At 43.9% G+C, this 16,220-nt stretch overlaps 1 protein-coding gene across 5 annotated transcripts in view; it reads right to left on the bottom strand.

Annotated features, from left to right (window-relative positions):
• Nucleotides 1–218: 218 nt before the first annotated feature.
• The window catches only part of SORCS1 (sortilin related VPS10 domain containing receptor 1), a 502,288-nt gene continuing 486,286 nt past the window's right edge, over nucleotides 219–16,220 (bottom strand). Inside the window, exons 25-27 of one of the 5 annotated variants that reach the window (XM_032422994.1) lie at nucleotides 5,459–5,564; nucleotides 5,176–5,336; nucleotides 219–3,362 (exon numbers count right to left, since the gene is read on the bottom strand). In XM_032422994.1, coding sequence (XP_032278885.1) covers nucleotides 3,298–3,362; nucleotides 5,176–5,336; nucleotides 5,459–5,564 — 332 coding nt within the window. In that variant the 3' untranslated portion in view covers nucleotides 219–3,297. Of the gene's footprint in view, nucleotides 5,337–5,458; nucleotides 5,565–16,220 lie in introns of all 5 variants that reach the window. The other 4 variants (XM_032422989.1, XM_032422990.1, XM_032422991.1 and 1 more) reach the window with 4 other exon arrangements.

Genomic DNA, 16,220 nt, shown 5'->3' on the forward strand with positions numbered 1-16,220 from the left:
CCACGGTTTGGTTTGACATAAAATAAACTCCTTGAGGCCAAGACTTTAGAGACATTATCTGTTTAATAAATATGATTGTAAAAGCAATAAACAAGAGCAAGTATACATTACACTACATAGTATTTAACAAAAAAATACATCAAAAAAGTCATCTTAAAATTAGAAGTAGTTCCGATACTATAAGAAAACTTTCTTTTCTTTTTTTTTTTTTTTTTTTTTTAAATTGGCTTCCTAGAAAAATAAGTTGGCAAATGAGGGATTTCAATGCTCAGTTGGAATCCTGGAAAACAGAACAGCTGCCAAACACCCCATTGCTCTCAAAGTTGCTGTTTGGAACTTCTGAAAAAAAGCAAAGCAAACCTCTGCATTTTGGATAGTGAATCCAATTAGGAATAAGGCAAAGGAGAAAATGTTGGCTGGGTAGTTCAGGGTAGAGCACGCACAGTTTGCCTTCTGGGATTTTTGGAAAACGTGGTAATATCAGATTCTTAGCTTGCCCTGAATCTTCCCTTCCACATCCATCCCTCCCCACCCACTCCTCTGGCCTGAAGCCCACCAAACTCCTCACTGTGTTTGCACCTGCTGTTAGCGAGTCGGTAGGCACTTTGGTCCCTCCCATTTGTAGGCTCTCATTACTACCTTCTCTTTGGGATTGAGCTGGAGTGGCAGGGTGTGGTGGTTCCCAAAGTTCTGTGTATAGTACAATAACCTGAAAAGCTGGTAAAAATCGACTGCTGGGCCCTACCCCCTGTAGTTTCTGGTTTAGTAGGTCTGCAGTAGGGGGACCCTAAATTCTAGTAAGTCTGTGGTTATCCTGATACCGCTCAGTCCAGGTACCACACTTTGAGAACCATAGCGCTAGGTTGTAAGAACAATGAGGTCCCCTCTGAGTGGTACCTTGCCTCACTCATGTCCTACAGGTGGGAGGGAGCTTCGAGGAGAGGCACATGAGGATCCTGGAGATGCTGAATAGAGAGCCGGCCATCTGTGATCACTTTCCAAAATGCCAGGCATCTCATGTTTACCTCTATTTTTAATTAGGACTTACGCGCCCATTTTCCCTACATCTTCTCACATATTCTTCCATTTATCCCTTCAACAAAGTAATTTTCTTAATACCCACTCTAGGCAAGGCACTGTGCGAGATTAAGAGGGTGATTCCCTTTTTCATAATTTTCCAATTAAAATTAATTGAACTGCAACTCTGAGGACTCCCTGTGCTGTTTTGAGTGAGCCTCTTTTGGTTTCCAAACATTTTGTCTTCCAGATTAAACTTGGAAGGCTCCAACTGAAGTGGATCGATAAGGATGTTTCCTATGGGATAGGAAGCCTGGCAGGTTGGGGATCAACTGAGTTCTACAAGCAGATGGCTGCCTCAGGCATAATCCATTTCCCAGATTCATCCTGGGCATCCTCAACCACCAAAACTTCTGTCTGATTCATTTCTGACTGCAGCTTTGCTACTCTTTGCCTGCCTGAGCTACACAAGGGCAGGGATCGCCAGGATCTTTGGGACATCCCCAGGATCACCAGGACCCTGTTATCAACTGTGACTGGACCGGGAACACGGCCAAGCAGGAGGCTGCTCTCTCTGAATGGTTTTCAAAACTGCTTTCTCCTATATTTTAGAGTGGGCTTTGCCTAATTCATAATCCTCCAAGGGCTTCTGCTGAACACATTTTTGTTTCCTTCTTTCTCTGGACCTTCTTTCATCATTGCTCTGGGCAAATGGGGATTGTTCATGCTCTGAGCCAATCTGCTTTAGTTAGACATCTACCTCCTCCCATTTAAGTTTACTAATTTTTCCTTTGCCAATACGGATACTCAGAGATCAGAGAGCATACCTGGGAGATGTCTGGGATCATCCCACATAATCAAAATCTTATCCTAATGTAAGACAAGACCTCCATATATTCTCAGACTTTTTAACACTCTTAAATATTAAATCCATTAACCTGCTTCTTCTTCTGGTTAAAATCAGTTTTATTTTACAAATATTTTTACTGTATTGTGAGAGAACAAATACTGGGTAATAGCAACCATTACAGAAGGAAATTGCCCTGCCACATAGTAACACATTCGAAACATTTCTCACAAGAATATTCTGGAATCTGCACACGAGATTTTTGTTAAGGTGTGAGAATACCACTATTCATCTGTATGCTTTCTTTTCCAGTGTACATGGCCAGGTTTGAATCGTTTTGCATACATCAACTCTTTCACGCACTCTGCATGTTTCCAGGTGGGAAAAGGCAAAGCTATTTGGAAGAGGCAGGTTCTACAGGAGGGGACAAAGGATACATGGAGCCGAACCCTGCAGGGCAGGATGCAGCTGGGTCAGTGTGTAGGGAGGTTGGCATGCTGACATGTGTGGGTGGTGGGGGGCAAGGCCAGCAGAGACCAGGCCAGTATTTAGGGAACACTGAAGTTAATGTCTAGAATCCAGTAACATGTTTGGGAAGAAAAAGTAGGAGTTGAAAGACAACTTGGAGACTGGAAGGAAGAGGTACAAAGACATCAACAGATCATGACCACACATGGATAGCAAACAAATGGGGAGGCCAGACAATGGGGAACTGGGATTCTCTCTTCTACGTAAGTTGGGGGACGGGAGTAAGAAAGCTACAAGGGAAAGCCTTGGCGACGGGAAGAGGTGAACAGGAAACAGAGATCCACTTCTGACATGCTTGCTCCCACTCCCTGCCTTCCCTAGTCTGCCTGCGTACGTGGAACTTCACCTCGCTCCTTCGTCCCTGTGGCTGCACAGAATGCAAGAACGCAAGCAGTCTCGTGGCCACGGCTGACCACCGGAGCTACCAGAGATAACTTAGAAAAGAAACTGGGACAGAGAAACAGCTCAGGGTTTCACACTCCTGTGCATGTCTTTGTGTCTTATGAAAGGCGCTGGGGCGGCTAATCCCCCCCACCGGCCTCTAGTGCTAAAACAGCTGTTAAGTCGAGAGCCAAGAATATTTCCAAAAACACATGCAGATTTCCTTGGCCTCTATATGTTATGAATTTTCTACAAACACGACCGATCAGAAAAAAGAGAGAGAAGAGGAAAGGGGGAGGGGAGTGTTTTTCCATTAAAATAGAGCACCCGTACACTGCCCCTCCAAGCATGTTCAAGGTATTGTCCACATGCACAGGCTTAAAGCTAAAACCCTTGTCGTCTGTGTCTGAAGAATTAAAAAGTCCCGATGCAGTGAGTGTTTGTTTGTTTGTCTGTCTGTTTGGATTTTGATCGTTTTTTATTTTATTTGTTTGTTTGTTTTTGTTTTTACTGGCGTCCTCCATTCAAACATTTACATAGGTAGGGATTTCTTTTGTGCTTTGATTCTCAGCAACTATGGAAATACTTCCTGGCAAAACAGGAAACAGAACAACAAAGGAAAGAAAAAAAAAAAAAAAAAACAAAAACATCAAGTTAGTGGTCATGAAGGATGGTGCACTTGACAGGAGCGAAATTCTTTCCTGATCAGCAGGTCGCCTGTAGCCTTTGGGGGCTTTCCTTAAATTGCAAATTGTGCCCCAGCAGATCCCCGCTTTGGCGTTGAAGGTGGAGTGGCGTGTCTTGCTCTTTGCAATCGGAGAGATGAGTCACCAGGTTGAGTAGAAGGGGAGGGAGGGGAGGGTAAAGCTACTCTCCTAAGAGAAAACGTGTAACACTTACTCATTTAATGACACTGACAACGGAAAGGTGTCAGAGACTGTGCAATGTGCTGCCGGATGCTCTTGGTGAAGGAGGGATTGCTACTTTAATAAAGTCAACAGCGCTGCGCTTCATACCCCGTGGAAATGGGATTGAAAATCAAATGACCCACAAAAATTCACTTAGAAGCTTTAGAAGTAAATAGGGTGAACGCTTCTCTGGACTTGAAGACAGAAAAGCCTTTTTCTTTTGGACCTAAAGCAATTACACATTTATCACCCTGTCTCCCCAAATAAAAGCCAGCACGCTGTGAACACTGGACCCCAGATGTGGCTCCAGCTGGTATTATTACGTCCAAGACAAGCCAGGCCCTGCGCTGAAATCTCACCCAGTGCCATCACAGAACTCTTCCACATCTGCTTAAAGAGAGGCTTGTGATTCCATTTAGGTGCTCCTTTCCCTTTCTAAGTAACAGATTAAAAATCTTAGGTAGCGGCCTTCTAGAAGGTTTGGTTTCTGACATTAGAGTGAGGCACGGATGGTTATCTAGTAATGTTTCCGTCTCGGTCAGCAATGCAGGATTTGAGGTGGCAACATTACAGCTTCAAGTCCCGACACCAACAGACAGGAGGAAACAAGGCCAGCCATGGATCACAATGGGAGCTCCACGGATTTGTCTAACTCCCTGGAAATTCTCCTCCGCCATAGAGAGTAGGACTTAGCAATTACGCCTGAGACTCTAGACCTAGTGGTTGGATCCCCAGCTTACTTCGCAGGCAGAGAGAGAGAGAGCTCTACTGATACATGGCAAGGTCCACTGTAAGACCTCTGCTAGGGGGCAGGTAAAGAGGAGGAAGAAATCTGCCCATCGGCTCTGTAACAGGCTAACCCTCCAGGGATCTCTCTCAGGAAACCTCACTCCTGGGACGTTCTGCAAATTTTCTGCCTCTTGTCCTCAAAATTCTCAGGTTCCATGTTTCCTGGGGGGTGGGGGGTGGGGGGCAGTTTTAAGATTCCTGCTAATTAAAAAAAATCCCAGGATAATCAGCTTGGCCCTCCTCTATTCTGTCTCATGAGGTCACTTCTCTATAAGCATTCTGGAGCAATTTGCCCTCCAAGGAGTTGTCTCGAGTCCAGGCGGCCCTGTCCTACCCTGTCATTCCCTACCCTGCCCGGCCCTCCACATCACCAGATCCAGCCTCTGAGGCCTCCTCCTTGCACATTGTTAGAGACAACACTCTGCGGTTTTGCCCATGAACATTCTGAAGCCCCGTATTTTAGAGCAAGGGATTTTACAAAAGGAGGAATAAAGTCACGAGAGAGAAAAAAACACTACATAGGAGCAAGAAGGCTTTTCCCCCCACTCATTCCAATGGAAGGAAGCAGGGAAAGAGACATCTTAGCTGTTTCTCTCAGCAATGTTAGAGCAGGAGAAAGTGGTTACGTCAAGCCAGAAAGGGGTTAGACAGAGTCAGCCGTCGACTACCAGGCTGAGCAGCTGATGGCTACTGGGAATCATTTACCTATGAGCTGGCATTCCACCTTCTCATCTATCAGTTGGCCAGGCCGCCTTAGTTCAGTCTGAGGGATATGGGCCCTGCTTTCAGTGTGACTGACCCGACTGACCATCTCTCGTTCTTTCTCATTCTGCATCTGGGCATAAACATTAATCCCCGGGATCTTCCTAAAACATTAACAGACAGCATCATTGCTATGCATGGGAGACACACATCACGGCAACACGTGCTTCCACACCTGTCAGGGAGAAGGAAGGGGGAGGGGAGATGTGGACGGAGGGCCACATACCTTTTAAACTTGTAGATGACGAACACGGCCAGCCCTACAAACAGCACCGAGAGCAGCATCAGCATGGCGGATCCACTGTGGGTTGGAGTGAGGTCCACCAGTGGGGCTAGGGAAGAACACAAGGCATGGTCATGGGCGGAGACGCGGGCGTGCCGGACTCCATAAGGTGCTGACGCTCTTCATTCACACAGAGGCACAGTGAGTCCAAGGAAACCAAGGGGGGCCTAGGCACAGATGCGTGTCACATGGCTGGCGTGGGTGGGGGGCATCTGAGGCTGCCCCCGCCCCCAGAACATTCCAGCTGGCCTATTCGGGAAGTGCGGTGGGGCCCTGGAGCCAGACTGCTTGGATTCCAGGCCTGCGCTAGCACGCACGGGCCCTGTGATCCTAGGCAAGTGATTTCACCTTAATGGGCTTACGTGGTGAGAGAATAATAGTGCATATCTCATCGGGTCTGTGTGAGGACCAGGTGAGTCCACGTACGTAAAGCACTGATAACAGAGGGGGACACACAGGAAGTCTTCCTTAAGTATCAGCCTGTCTTACTATTGTTGCTGCTATTCTATCTGATCAATATTTATCAGACTATAATTATTAATTTTTCCTATACTTTGAGTGCAACTTTTTCTCACACTAAGCAACGCACATCACCAGAAAAAGCAACAGGAATATTCTTATGAATGATCTGCCATCTCTCACTCCTGTCCCTGCAAGGGTCATGTGAGACAAAGGGCTGTAGGGTCATGGAGCACGCTTATCTTTTCGGCACACAGGAAACTGACGGCTAAGTGAGTATTTTACAAGAGCAGCCGCTGTGGTGCAAGCAGAGGGGTGTGCGACCCGATGTTGTCTCGACGACTTCCCAAAGCCCTGAGAGCAGCTCGTGCCAGGAGGCACCAGGATGCACAGAGTTCTCCTCTTTGCATCCATAACAGATTCTCCTCCCTGAGTTTACCCTTAGACCGCAGCTCTCGGGAGCATCTCTCTCCACCTCCAGATCCTCTGCAATCTTAGGATCAACTCTGTCATGCTTTAAGGACTTGGGTTTGCAATTAACTTTCACCCTCTCAAAAAACTGATGTGTTGCAAAAATAGCATCGCTCAAGCATAAAAGACACGCCACGTGCACACCTTGGAAGGCCCGGATGCTGTACTTTACCTTCCATCATTTAAGTAAAGTCTGATACTCAGAAATATAGGTGACTTTCAAGCACCATTTTCTGTGGCTTTCTCTGTTGAGAGCCCAGAAGGCAACGTTCTGGTCACCTGGGTGCAAAAGTTCAAGAAGAGATGCTGGGATACTGAAGGACTCCAGCAAGACTCGAGGCTCCTTCCGCTCTGTCTGGTTACTGTCAGGTTATGTTCCAGCCACTAGACGCAACTAGAGAGCATGTTCCAGATACCAAATAGTTTTGCTGGGGAACAGGTCAAACCTTGTTTCTCAGAAAACAGGTTTAGTTGTTTTAGTAGAATCAGCTTTTAGGAAGCAGGGAAATCAAGCAACCCCTGTGATTCTCTCTCTCCTACGTCAAGCAGTGCTTATGCCTTGCAGGGCCCATGGGTGAGTCTGTGTGTGAGGAGTCCATAAGGAGACACCCAAGGCTCCCGTGCTTCTGGGTCAAAATGAGAAAAATAAAAGTGTCTTTCATTTACTTAGGCAAACACAGTGCCATTAGTGAAGGAGTCCAGAAAACCTTCAGAACTCACACTGCAATTGGTAGGATGTCGCCGGGGAAGGGGACACCTTCCATTTTTCATAGACATTATCGCAACTGATTTCCACAAATGGAAGGCAGGGCTGTGACCTCCGCTGAAGAGATAAAAACAGTGAGGCTCTCACTGGTTAATGTCCTTCCAAAGGACTCGAAACTAGGAAGTGGAAGAACAAAGATTTGAACCTGAGTCCTACCAAAAACACACACACGGAGCTAATTTCAATGGAAGATACTGGAAATTTAAAAACATATTTCTGAGAGTGGGGATTAGGGCTAAAACTACAGTGCGAGAAGCAAATTAAATATTATCAAGTCTTAAAAGGACCAGTTAGAATCATAAAGCATGCTCTCTTACACTTGGGCGACACGTGTGTGTACATACATACGCATATGTGTGTACAGTACATGTGCGTAAAGAAATGTACCCAGCACCCGGCTTCAACAAACATCAACCCGCAGACAATATTGTTTTATTTTTTCCCCCACCAGTCCTCACAACCCCAACTGTTGGATTATTCTGAAGCAAATCTTAGCCATCGTGTAATTCCATCTGTAACTCTAAAAGATAAGGTCCTTCTCTCTCTTGACATTATCACAATACTGTTATCACACTCAAGGAAATAAAAATGGGAAGCTAATTTATAGGTAATCTTCTAATGCAAACCCTTAGTTTGGCAGGGAACAAAGGCAGGTTCAGGGACGGGCCTCTCTGGTTAGGATGGTTAGAGGCAGCTTAGCTTTATTAGCTAAACTTGTAATTCCTAGTGGCCTGCTTTGTCAGAATAAGCAGAGAGCAGTGCTATGGAGTAACCAAGAGGGATACTAAGCCTGCTTGAAGGGCTGGCATTTGAAATAAATGGAAAACTAAAGAGAGGAAATTGCTTTGGCCAGGCTCTTGCTAAAAGAGAAAGCAAACACACACACACACACACACACACACACACACACACACACACACACACATTTCTCTTCTCTTCCCTTCCTCATCCTCTTTCTCCACATCACAAGTTTCTATCATTCAATTCTAAATCATTCCTACTTAAAACATCATTCGTACACAAGGGCATTAGCACTGGTAAGTAATTAGCATAGTATTTTGGGAAAAGGAGCTTCTGTGTTCTGAGAACTAAAGCGCGGCTCTCTGCTCCCCCATCTCTGCACCTCTTAGTCTCAGAGGCGGCCGGCCGGCCAAGCAGGCGGAGATTGGACGCCACTGCCCCACTGCCCCGTGTGTTCCGCTGCTGAGCTGCTCGCTGACCTGCCCTGAATGTAAGCGGGCCTGTTACCACTGCTCACAGCGGCGGCTGCCTTACCTTCGTGTGCCTGACGCTTATGTGCGTTTGAGTGTATTCTGCTGACAATGGAAACTTGTGATAAATGGGCTTTAGCTGGTTGTGTGGATTTAGCATAAATTAATCCCTCTCCAGTTGCAGCCTAAACGAGGTAGAAGCGTGAAGGAAAATGCTGAGCAGTTTATTTGTCCTTATCCACACAGAGTAAAGCATGGATAGGACCCTACTGTAGGTGACTCCACCTTTCTTTCTTCTTCTTTTTTTTTTTTTTAAGAGAGGGAGTGGGGGAGGGGTGGAGAGAGAGAATCTTAAGCAGGCTCCATGCCCAGTGCAGAGCCCCACGTGGGGATCGATCCTTACGACCCTGAGAGCATGACCTGAGCCGAAATCAAGAGTTGGACACTTAACCTACTGAACGACCCAGGTGCCACTAACTTCACATTTCTAAGTGTGGGTGCGGACACACACTGTTTCTGAAATCCTGGGAGGACTCAGAAATGCACTGAATTATCATGTTCTATTCATGAGGACCCAGGTTGATTATAACAACAGCAGTGCTTACAGTAAGGACAACAGTCTACCTGTGAAAAGTGACTGGAATATATAAATAAATGCTCACAGCCTGTGCACACGAGAGCAATCTCAGAACTCCATGACTGGGGTCAAGAAATTGATACAGTCCCTTTTGAGAATCAGATTCTGAGTCTGCCACTTGTGGGACTTAAGTGACTTAAACTGAACCTCAGGTTCCTCATCTGCATAATGGAGGTAACACTAAGTGCTTGTTCTGGAAAGTTGTGAGAATAAAACAAGATGGGATCTTTATAGCACTTGGCATAGTGCCCAGCACATAGGACATGCTCAGTATTTTTAACACTGTCATATCCTTGCTATCATATTCTACAGAAAACAAGCCCCAAAAGATAACAAAAGGGTTCCATGGTTAGATAATTTGGGGAAATGGTATATACAGTATTCCCCATCTTGGAGATTTGCAATGCTCATCAGTAACTGAGCGTTCACAGCAGTCCTTGGGCACCTGGGTGGCTCAGTCGGCTGGGTGTCTGACTCTTAGTTTCAGCTCAGGTCATGATCTCAGGGTTGTGGGATCAAGCCTTGCCTCGGGCTCTGCACTGGGTGTTGAGCCTGCTTGGGATTCTCTCTCTCCCTTTTCCACTGCTCTTCCCCTGCCTCTAAAATAAATAAATACATCTTAAAAAAAAAAAAAAAGCTCACAGCAGTCCTGCAGGAAAGAAATTCATTTAACTCTACCATAGTGTTTGCCAAACTCATATGGCCATAGCCCCTTTCCAGACCAAGGTCCCACACAACATGCTTGAGGAAAAGCTTTACCCTGGGTACCACCTTCCCCTTTGCTGCAGCCTTGACCCTTTGTTTGGTTTATTTCCAAGTTGTAAAGTCAACAATAAGGTGGTATCGGCTGGTGAAACCGTGCTCTTTGTATTCACTCTCATTCGAGCAAAGGGACTTTCTTGGACAATTTCTACCTGCTCTAGTACTCTGAAACCCTGAACTACATTTCTAATTCATTTCTACATTTCTAATCCAGAAGTTAGTGAGGTCAAGGAACTTACAAAAGCAAGTTTGCCAAATCTTGAATTTCTTTTTGACTACAGTCTCCAAAGCAGAACTATACTGGGCTTCAATTACATGCCTGGAATATCACAAAATCCATGTGGTCTGAAATCTCTTTCCAGAAATTAAAGTGATATGGGAATGGCACAAACAGAATTTATTTAGAAAACAGAAAGAGTGGGGCGCCTGGGTGGCTGAGTCGGTTAAGTGTCTGCCTTCGGCTCAGGTCATGATCTCCGGGTCCTGGGATGGAGCCCCACATTGGGCTCCCTGCTCAGTGGGGAGTCTGCTTCTCTCTCCCTCTGGCCCTCCCCCCACCTCTCTCTCTGTCTCAAATAAATAATTAGATAGATAAATAACATCTTAAACAAAAAAAAGAAAAGAAAACAGAAAGAGCAAAAGGTTTTCATTTACAGTAAAAAGCACTCTTTCTTGGCCAACAGGCCTTTCTGTCAGTTCATATCCAAACCCAATCATGACAGTCTTAAGGCCTGCCATACCCTGTTGGGATAAAGCCATGATCCAGCAGGCCTAATAGCCAGACAGTCTGAGAACTCCAAGGAAGCTCTAATGATGAGTAAAGCAGTGCTGCTAGTTTTAAACTGAAGATGAGTCTTCAAGAACATCCAGTCATGGAGTTTAGGTCACTTGGCCAAGTAATGATAACTCTGGGTACCTCAAAGACCAAACTTATCACTGTAATTGACAGACAGGAAGAGAAAGATGCATTTTCGTTTTCTAGGGTTGAAAGTCAACAAGACATCCTGCTTACTTTGGAAAGTGTTTCTCAAAGTAGAAGTTTGCAGACTACCTGAATCAGAATCACCTGGAGAATGTGTGAAAATGCAGTCTCTTAGGCTTAACTTGAGGAAAAAAAAAAAAAAAAACTACATCTCTAAGAATCAGTCCCAGAAATCTGGACATGTAACACACTACAAATGTCATTGTTCTGCATACCAGTTTGAGAGCACTGCATGTTAGGTCCCACCTACTACCATTCCTAAAACATCCAGTCCTTATCTTTAGAGTGTGGCTGACCTTTATATTCTCTGGGTCACTAATAATAAAACAAAACAAAAAACACACCCTTTGATTACTCACAGTAGCTTAATCTGGTTATGACTTCAGGAGACCCTGCTAGACTTCCTAAAAGCATTCAAGTCTCCCCTAAGAGAGTGCTCAGCCTTGTGGAGATTGATTGTATTGCTGGATCAATTCTCTACCTCCATCTATGTCCAAGCCTTCTACAATTTGAGTTTGAAGCTTTTTGTACCACCAAGTGAAATCTGTTTCCTCATCCCTTGAATCTGGGGTAGGGCGACAACATCATGTGGCCATGGAATGACATGAGAATGAGGGTGTGCCAGTTGTGAGCTTCAAGGCCTCTGCACTTTTGCTCTCTCTCGGAATCCCGTCATTGTCACGTATGAACACATCCAGAGTAGCCTGATCAAGCATGACAGACCATGTGGAGGAGAACTTAATTATCCTAATCAAGGCTGTTCTAGAGCAGCCTAGAGCCAGCAGATGCCCAACACCTGGGGCAGCCCAGGTAAGATCAGTAGAATTCCCTACCCAAAGATCCATAGCTGATTGCAGACACACAATGAGCACAGATAGAACCAGGACCATCCAGTTGATCCATAGACTCAACAGCAATAATAAATGCTCACCGTTAAGCCAGTGAATTTCTGGGTAGTCTTTGTTACACAGCAATAGCTTACTAATACCTTCTCTATTCAAAACTCTTCTCTTTCAACTGTTTAAATATCCAATTAGCAATTCTTATGTTTGGGCTCTACATTACTCACTTCTTGCTATGGACCTCTGCCCCCACTGGCAGGGAGGCAGGATATGAGTAAGATAATCCTAACTATTCTCTTCTAAACCAGAAAACTTTACTAACGAAAAGGAATGCAATTAAAGTTTATGAACACACTATAGATATAATCCAGAACAGTCCTCCGTCACTCTAGATATACGAAACTTAGTGTCTAAAAAGTAGCTTGACCTAGGTTCCTGTGTCTTCTTTGTCTTTTACATGTGTTCTCCTGCCTTCTGTTTCCTGCCAATTTCTCTGGACTATGTGCCTTGCCTTCCCCTTGGGGAACTGTATCTGGTGCATCCTAACTACTTATTACTTCTACCTATGTCCAACGCGATGCATACCAACGTGTCCAACGTACCCTGTCTCTGAATGGTTCATCTGAGCACTCCCCCTTGACCATTTTTCACCCAAGAGTTTCTAGAAACACCTCACGCTGGGCCAACTCAGGCCAGTTACCATGTAGATATTTAAGGCTTCTTTATGGGCCCAGAAAAATCTTAGAAAAAAACGATGAAGAAAGAATCTATTAGAAGCTAAAGAGCAACCTCAGTGCTGGCCCCTGGTATATTTATGAAAGTATCACATTATGTAACTGCATTGGGGAAAGGGGTATGTTTAGATATCTTGGCATCTGTTTTTACTTGCCATAATACCATAATGGCTTAGTAGTTGTTGGAAGCCAATGGATCCACATGATGTGAAACAGCCTAAATATTTGCAGAGGAAAAAAAAAAAAAAAAAAAAAATATATATATATATATATACATATACTTATCTGGGGCAAAAAAGAAGAAAGGAAAAATACTACTAGGATGACTTTATTCACAAAGACTTATAAATGGTAACTGTGTAGATAACAAGGCAACCAGAGACTAAAGGGACAGATGAATTTATTGGCTGTGGAAGAATTTCACTAGTATTAATTTCATCCCTAAATGGAAAATGTTATTGCAACAATTTATTTCACTTTACAGTTCAGAGCCCCACAACTCCATAATGTGGCATCTGCATCCATAATGATATGGCTTAGATTATACTGTATTTTCTAAAGCTTCTCGACTAATGCTAATTCTGCCTTCAAGTGGAAAGGATCTTTCTCAATGTGAAACTGTCAGGCAGAATTCATGATGTATCCTGACCTAGGCTGAAATTCTGGTTCCTCATCCCCTTCCACATTTACTTATAACATATCCAAGGGTAGCAACTGAAGCCCGGAAATATTAATTCTCTAATATCTCTGTGATAGTATCTCTTTAGTACACCAAAAAAAAAAAAAAAAAAAAAAAAGAAAAGAAAAAAGAAAAAAAGAAACTGAACCAGTTAGCAGCAACCATGGAGGGCCAAGATCACACAAGATAACAGTTTTATTAAAAACCCACACATACCCTTGACAAAGGACAGCTTTCTTAAACCCAACGGCTTAAATCAGGTGACTGCTAGACAAGACAGGAGGGGGTAGGAGGTTACTGTGTATTAATTTTTTTGTAATTCAACCTGCAATGTGAGGCTCTTCCTTTGAGAAATATTGACCTTTCACATTTTTTTATCATATGTATCCAAAACTCTGAAGAAGCCGAGGGTTGAAGAGCACCCTGATTCTCTAACACATGCAAGACTACAGTGAGATGCAGATGTATCATTTTCTGCTCACACTAGCACATTAATAGCATCTAGATAATATAATTTGTTCAACTTTCATAAAACTCACGGCTATTCAATTACATCTGCCACTAAGATTCTAGTTCACACTTTAATCATTTTTCAACTGCCTCACGGCCACAGCTCTTGGCTGGCCTTTGCCATTTGTCTAGATTATGGATAGAGTAGATCTCAGATTCAGAGACATGTTCCATTTTTTCCCCCCTTCCTCCCACTGTCATCTACCCATTCTGCCAATTAGGTTGGCTCCAGATAGGCGGAAAATTAGATTTTAATGTTTATTACTAATTTCCTCCTACACTTAATATCACAGACCCTTCTTTTTTAATGCATGCCTCTGTTTTAGTGGATGCTCTGAGCTGTAAATTGGATTTATTGCTGGTGACAGACATGCGTGCATGCACCTCCCCTTGTTATGCAGATGGCGTTGTGTCTGTGCAATGTTCTACTGGAGTGGTTGGTGAGCCTGGGGACAGATGTGGATGTATTTGCATCATTGGGGGAACTTGTTAAAAATGCAGATATTCAGGTATCACTCCTTGGGATTCGGATTCAGGGTATGTTCAGGGAGTCCTGAAAAATCTCTATTTTTGTGAAGCTGCCGAAGTCACCACCATGTAGAGTCGGGTCAAGAACAGCTGCTTTATCGCTGGGATGGTCTACACTGGATTGTGCAGAGTCTTTCCAACCATACCTGTTTTGAGGGAAGGATCAGTTTCAGCCCTTCTAGCTCTTCTAGGTCCTCTGTGGAGCAGCCCCTACCACCTCAATTTCAGTTTATTTATCCAATAAACCACTCCTGTGAAATGCAAATCATCCCCATAGTGCTGTTGTTTGTTAATTTAGTGTGAATCAATCGGGTTAGGTGTTGTGTTCTCAAATAAAATGTCAGTGTTATCCCTTGCTTGTCAGCTGAGTAACTTCCATTCTCATGCAGAGCCTCACCTCTTTTACCTTGAAAGAATGACACATTTTTCAGTTGCTTTCCCCCACTCCCACTCTCAAATATAATCACCAAATTTACTCATGACCATGGGTCCTCACAGCAACAAAGATACAGAGTGTGAAGTAGCTTGAAAGATTTGTACCAGCAATTAGGGCTTTGATCTATTCACTGTCAGCAGACCCCTCCAACCCAGGAACCTGCTAAAAGGTAGTAAATCAAAGCTCTGAGTTGAATATGTAGTCTGCTCCCGGGCTCACCTGAGTTTCAACTTCTTATTTCCAGCCTCGAGGTGGGGTTTTCCATTCCTATGCTTTATGACATCAAACCCAACATGAACCACTAATCTGTGGCAACCAAAAAAGAGGCTCCTATTTCTAGGTCTCCATCTCTATCAGATAAATTACCATCTCTTGCCTCTTGGGTTGAAAAGGTCTTGTAAAATGCATAGATACTTTGTTAAAAAGAGAAAGGATTATTGACTGTTGCCCAAACTTATTATTATTATTTTTAAAAGATTTTATTTATTTATTTGAGAGAGAGGCACAAGCACGGGGAACGGCAGAGGGAGAGAGAAGCAGACTCCCCGCTGAGCAGGGAGCCCGACGCGGGGCCCAATCCCAGGACCCTGGGATCATGACCCGAGCCGAAGGCAGACACTTAACCCAATGAGCCATCCAGGCGCCCTGCCCAAACTTATTATTTAAAAAATCTTTCTATCTGCCCCTTCTTTCCTTTTCCACATTCATCATACTTTGTAATTTCAAGGATGCATTAATGACAGTTGTCTCACTAGTCTGCGTGGACGATGAATAGCAGTTTATAATATAAATGGAGTATCAAAATAATGGCAGACTTGATTTCCCTGAATTTATCCCTCTCTCTTTCCTCTGCTCATAATTTCACCTTCAGGAGATACACCAATTAGGAATATTTAAGGATATATATCTAGATACACCAAACCACGTCAAACTATGCATCACTTTGTACAAAAACCACATATAGATCTGCCTCTGTTCAACGTAGTTCCTCAACATAGCATGCTTATTTTCTCTTTCTTTGGTGAACTCATATTCAACATTAGGGCTCATTTTTCTTGAGCTTTCTGCATGGAATATTCTTCATCTTCTTTATTTAGAATTAGCAAAGTTTCATGCAAATCATTTTCGTGCCTCAAGTCGAGCCAGTGTGGAGTGAATGAGGGTCCTAGCTCATCTCACATCCCCAGATGAACAGAATTTTGAAGGCATAATTGCAAAGTGAGGCACAGAGTCGTGTGAAGAATAGATGATAAATTTGAAACAGATCTCACCCTTGAGTAAATTCCAAGTTACTAGGGGCAATGAGAAAACTACTGGCATTACAAGGGTATTTTCTTAACAGCTTAGGTTTTGTTTTCCCATAAGTACCTACAGAGATCAAATGCTCTGCATCAGATTTGACGTCTTCCTGTGAGTCTTACTGGAAAAACTCTCCCTAGGATGACATCACAGCTCTTAAAATGTGGAAGAATATAGATAAATAAAAATAATATAAATAAACAAAAATTCAAAGGCCAGCGTAAAAGCATGGATGAGAGAGAGTTCCAGGGAGATGTCGCAAAAGATGTGAAGAAGGTCTGGTTTGATAAGGTCAGGAGAGTGCAATCTAAGGTGTTGACCCTGAGCTCTGCCATGAAGTGAGGCTGCTCTCCAACGTGGGGAAACACTCCTGCCAGTGACCAGGGCAG

Source organism: Phoca vitulina, unplaced genomic scaffold (genome assembly GCF_004348235.1).
Source record: "Phoca vitulina isolate PV1807 unplaced genomic scaffold, GSC_HSeal_1.0 scaffold28, whole genome shotgun sequence".
In the NCBI taxonomy this organism is placed as follows: Eukaryota; Metazoa; Chordata; class Mammalia; order Carnivora; family Phocidae; genus Phoca; species Phoca vitulina.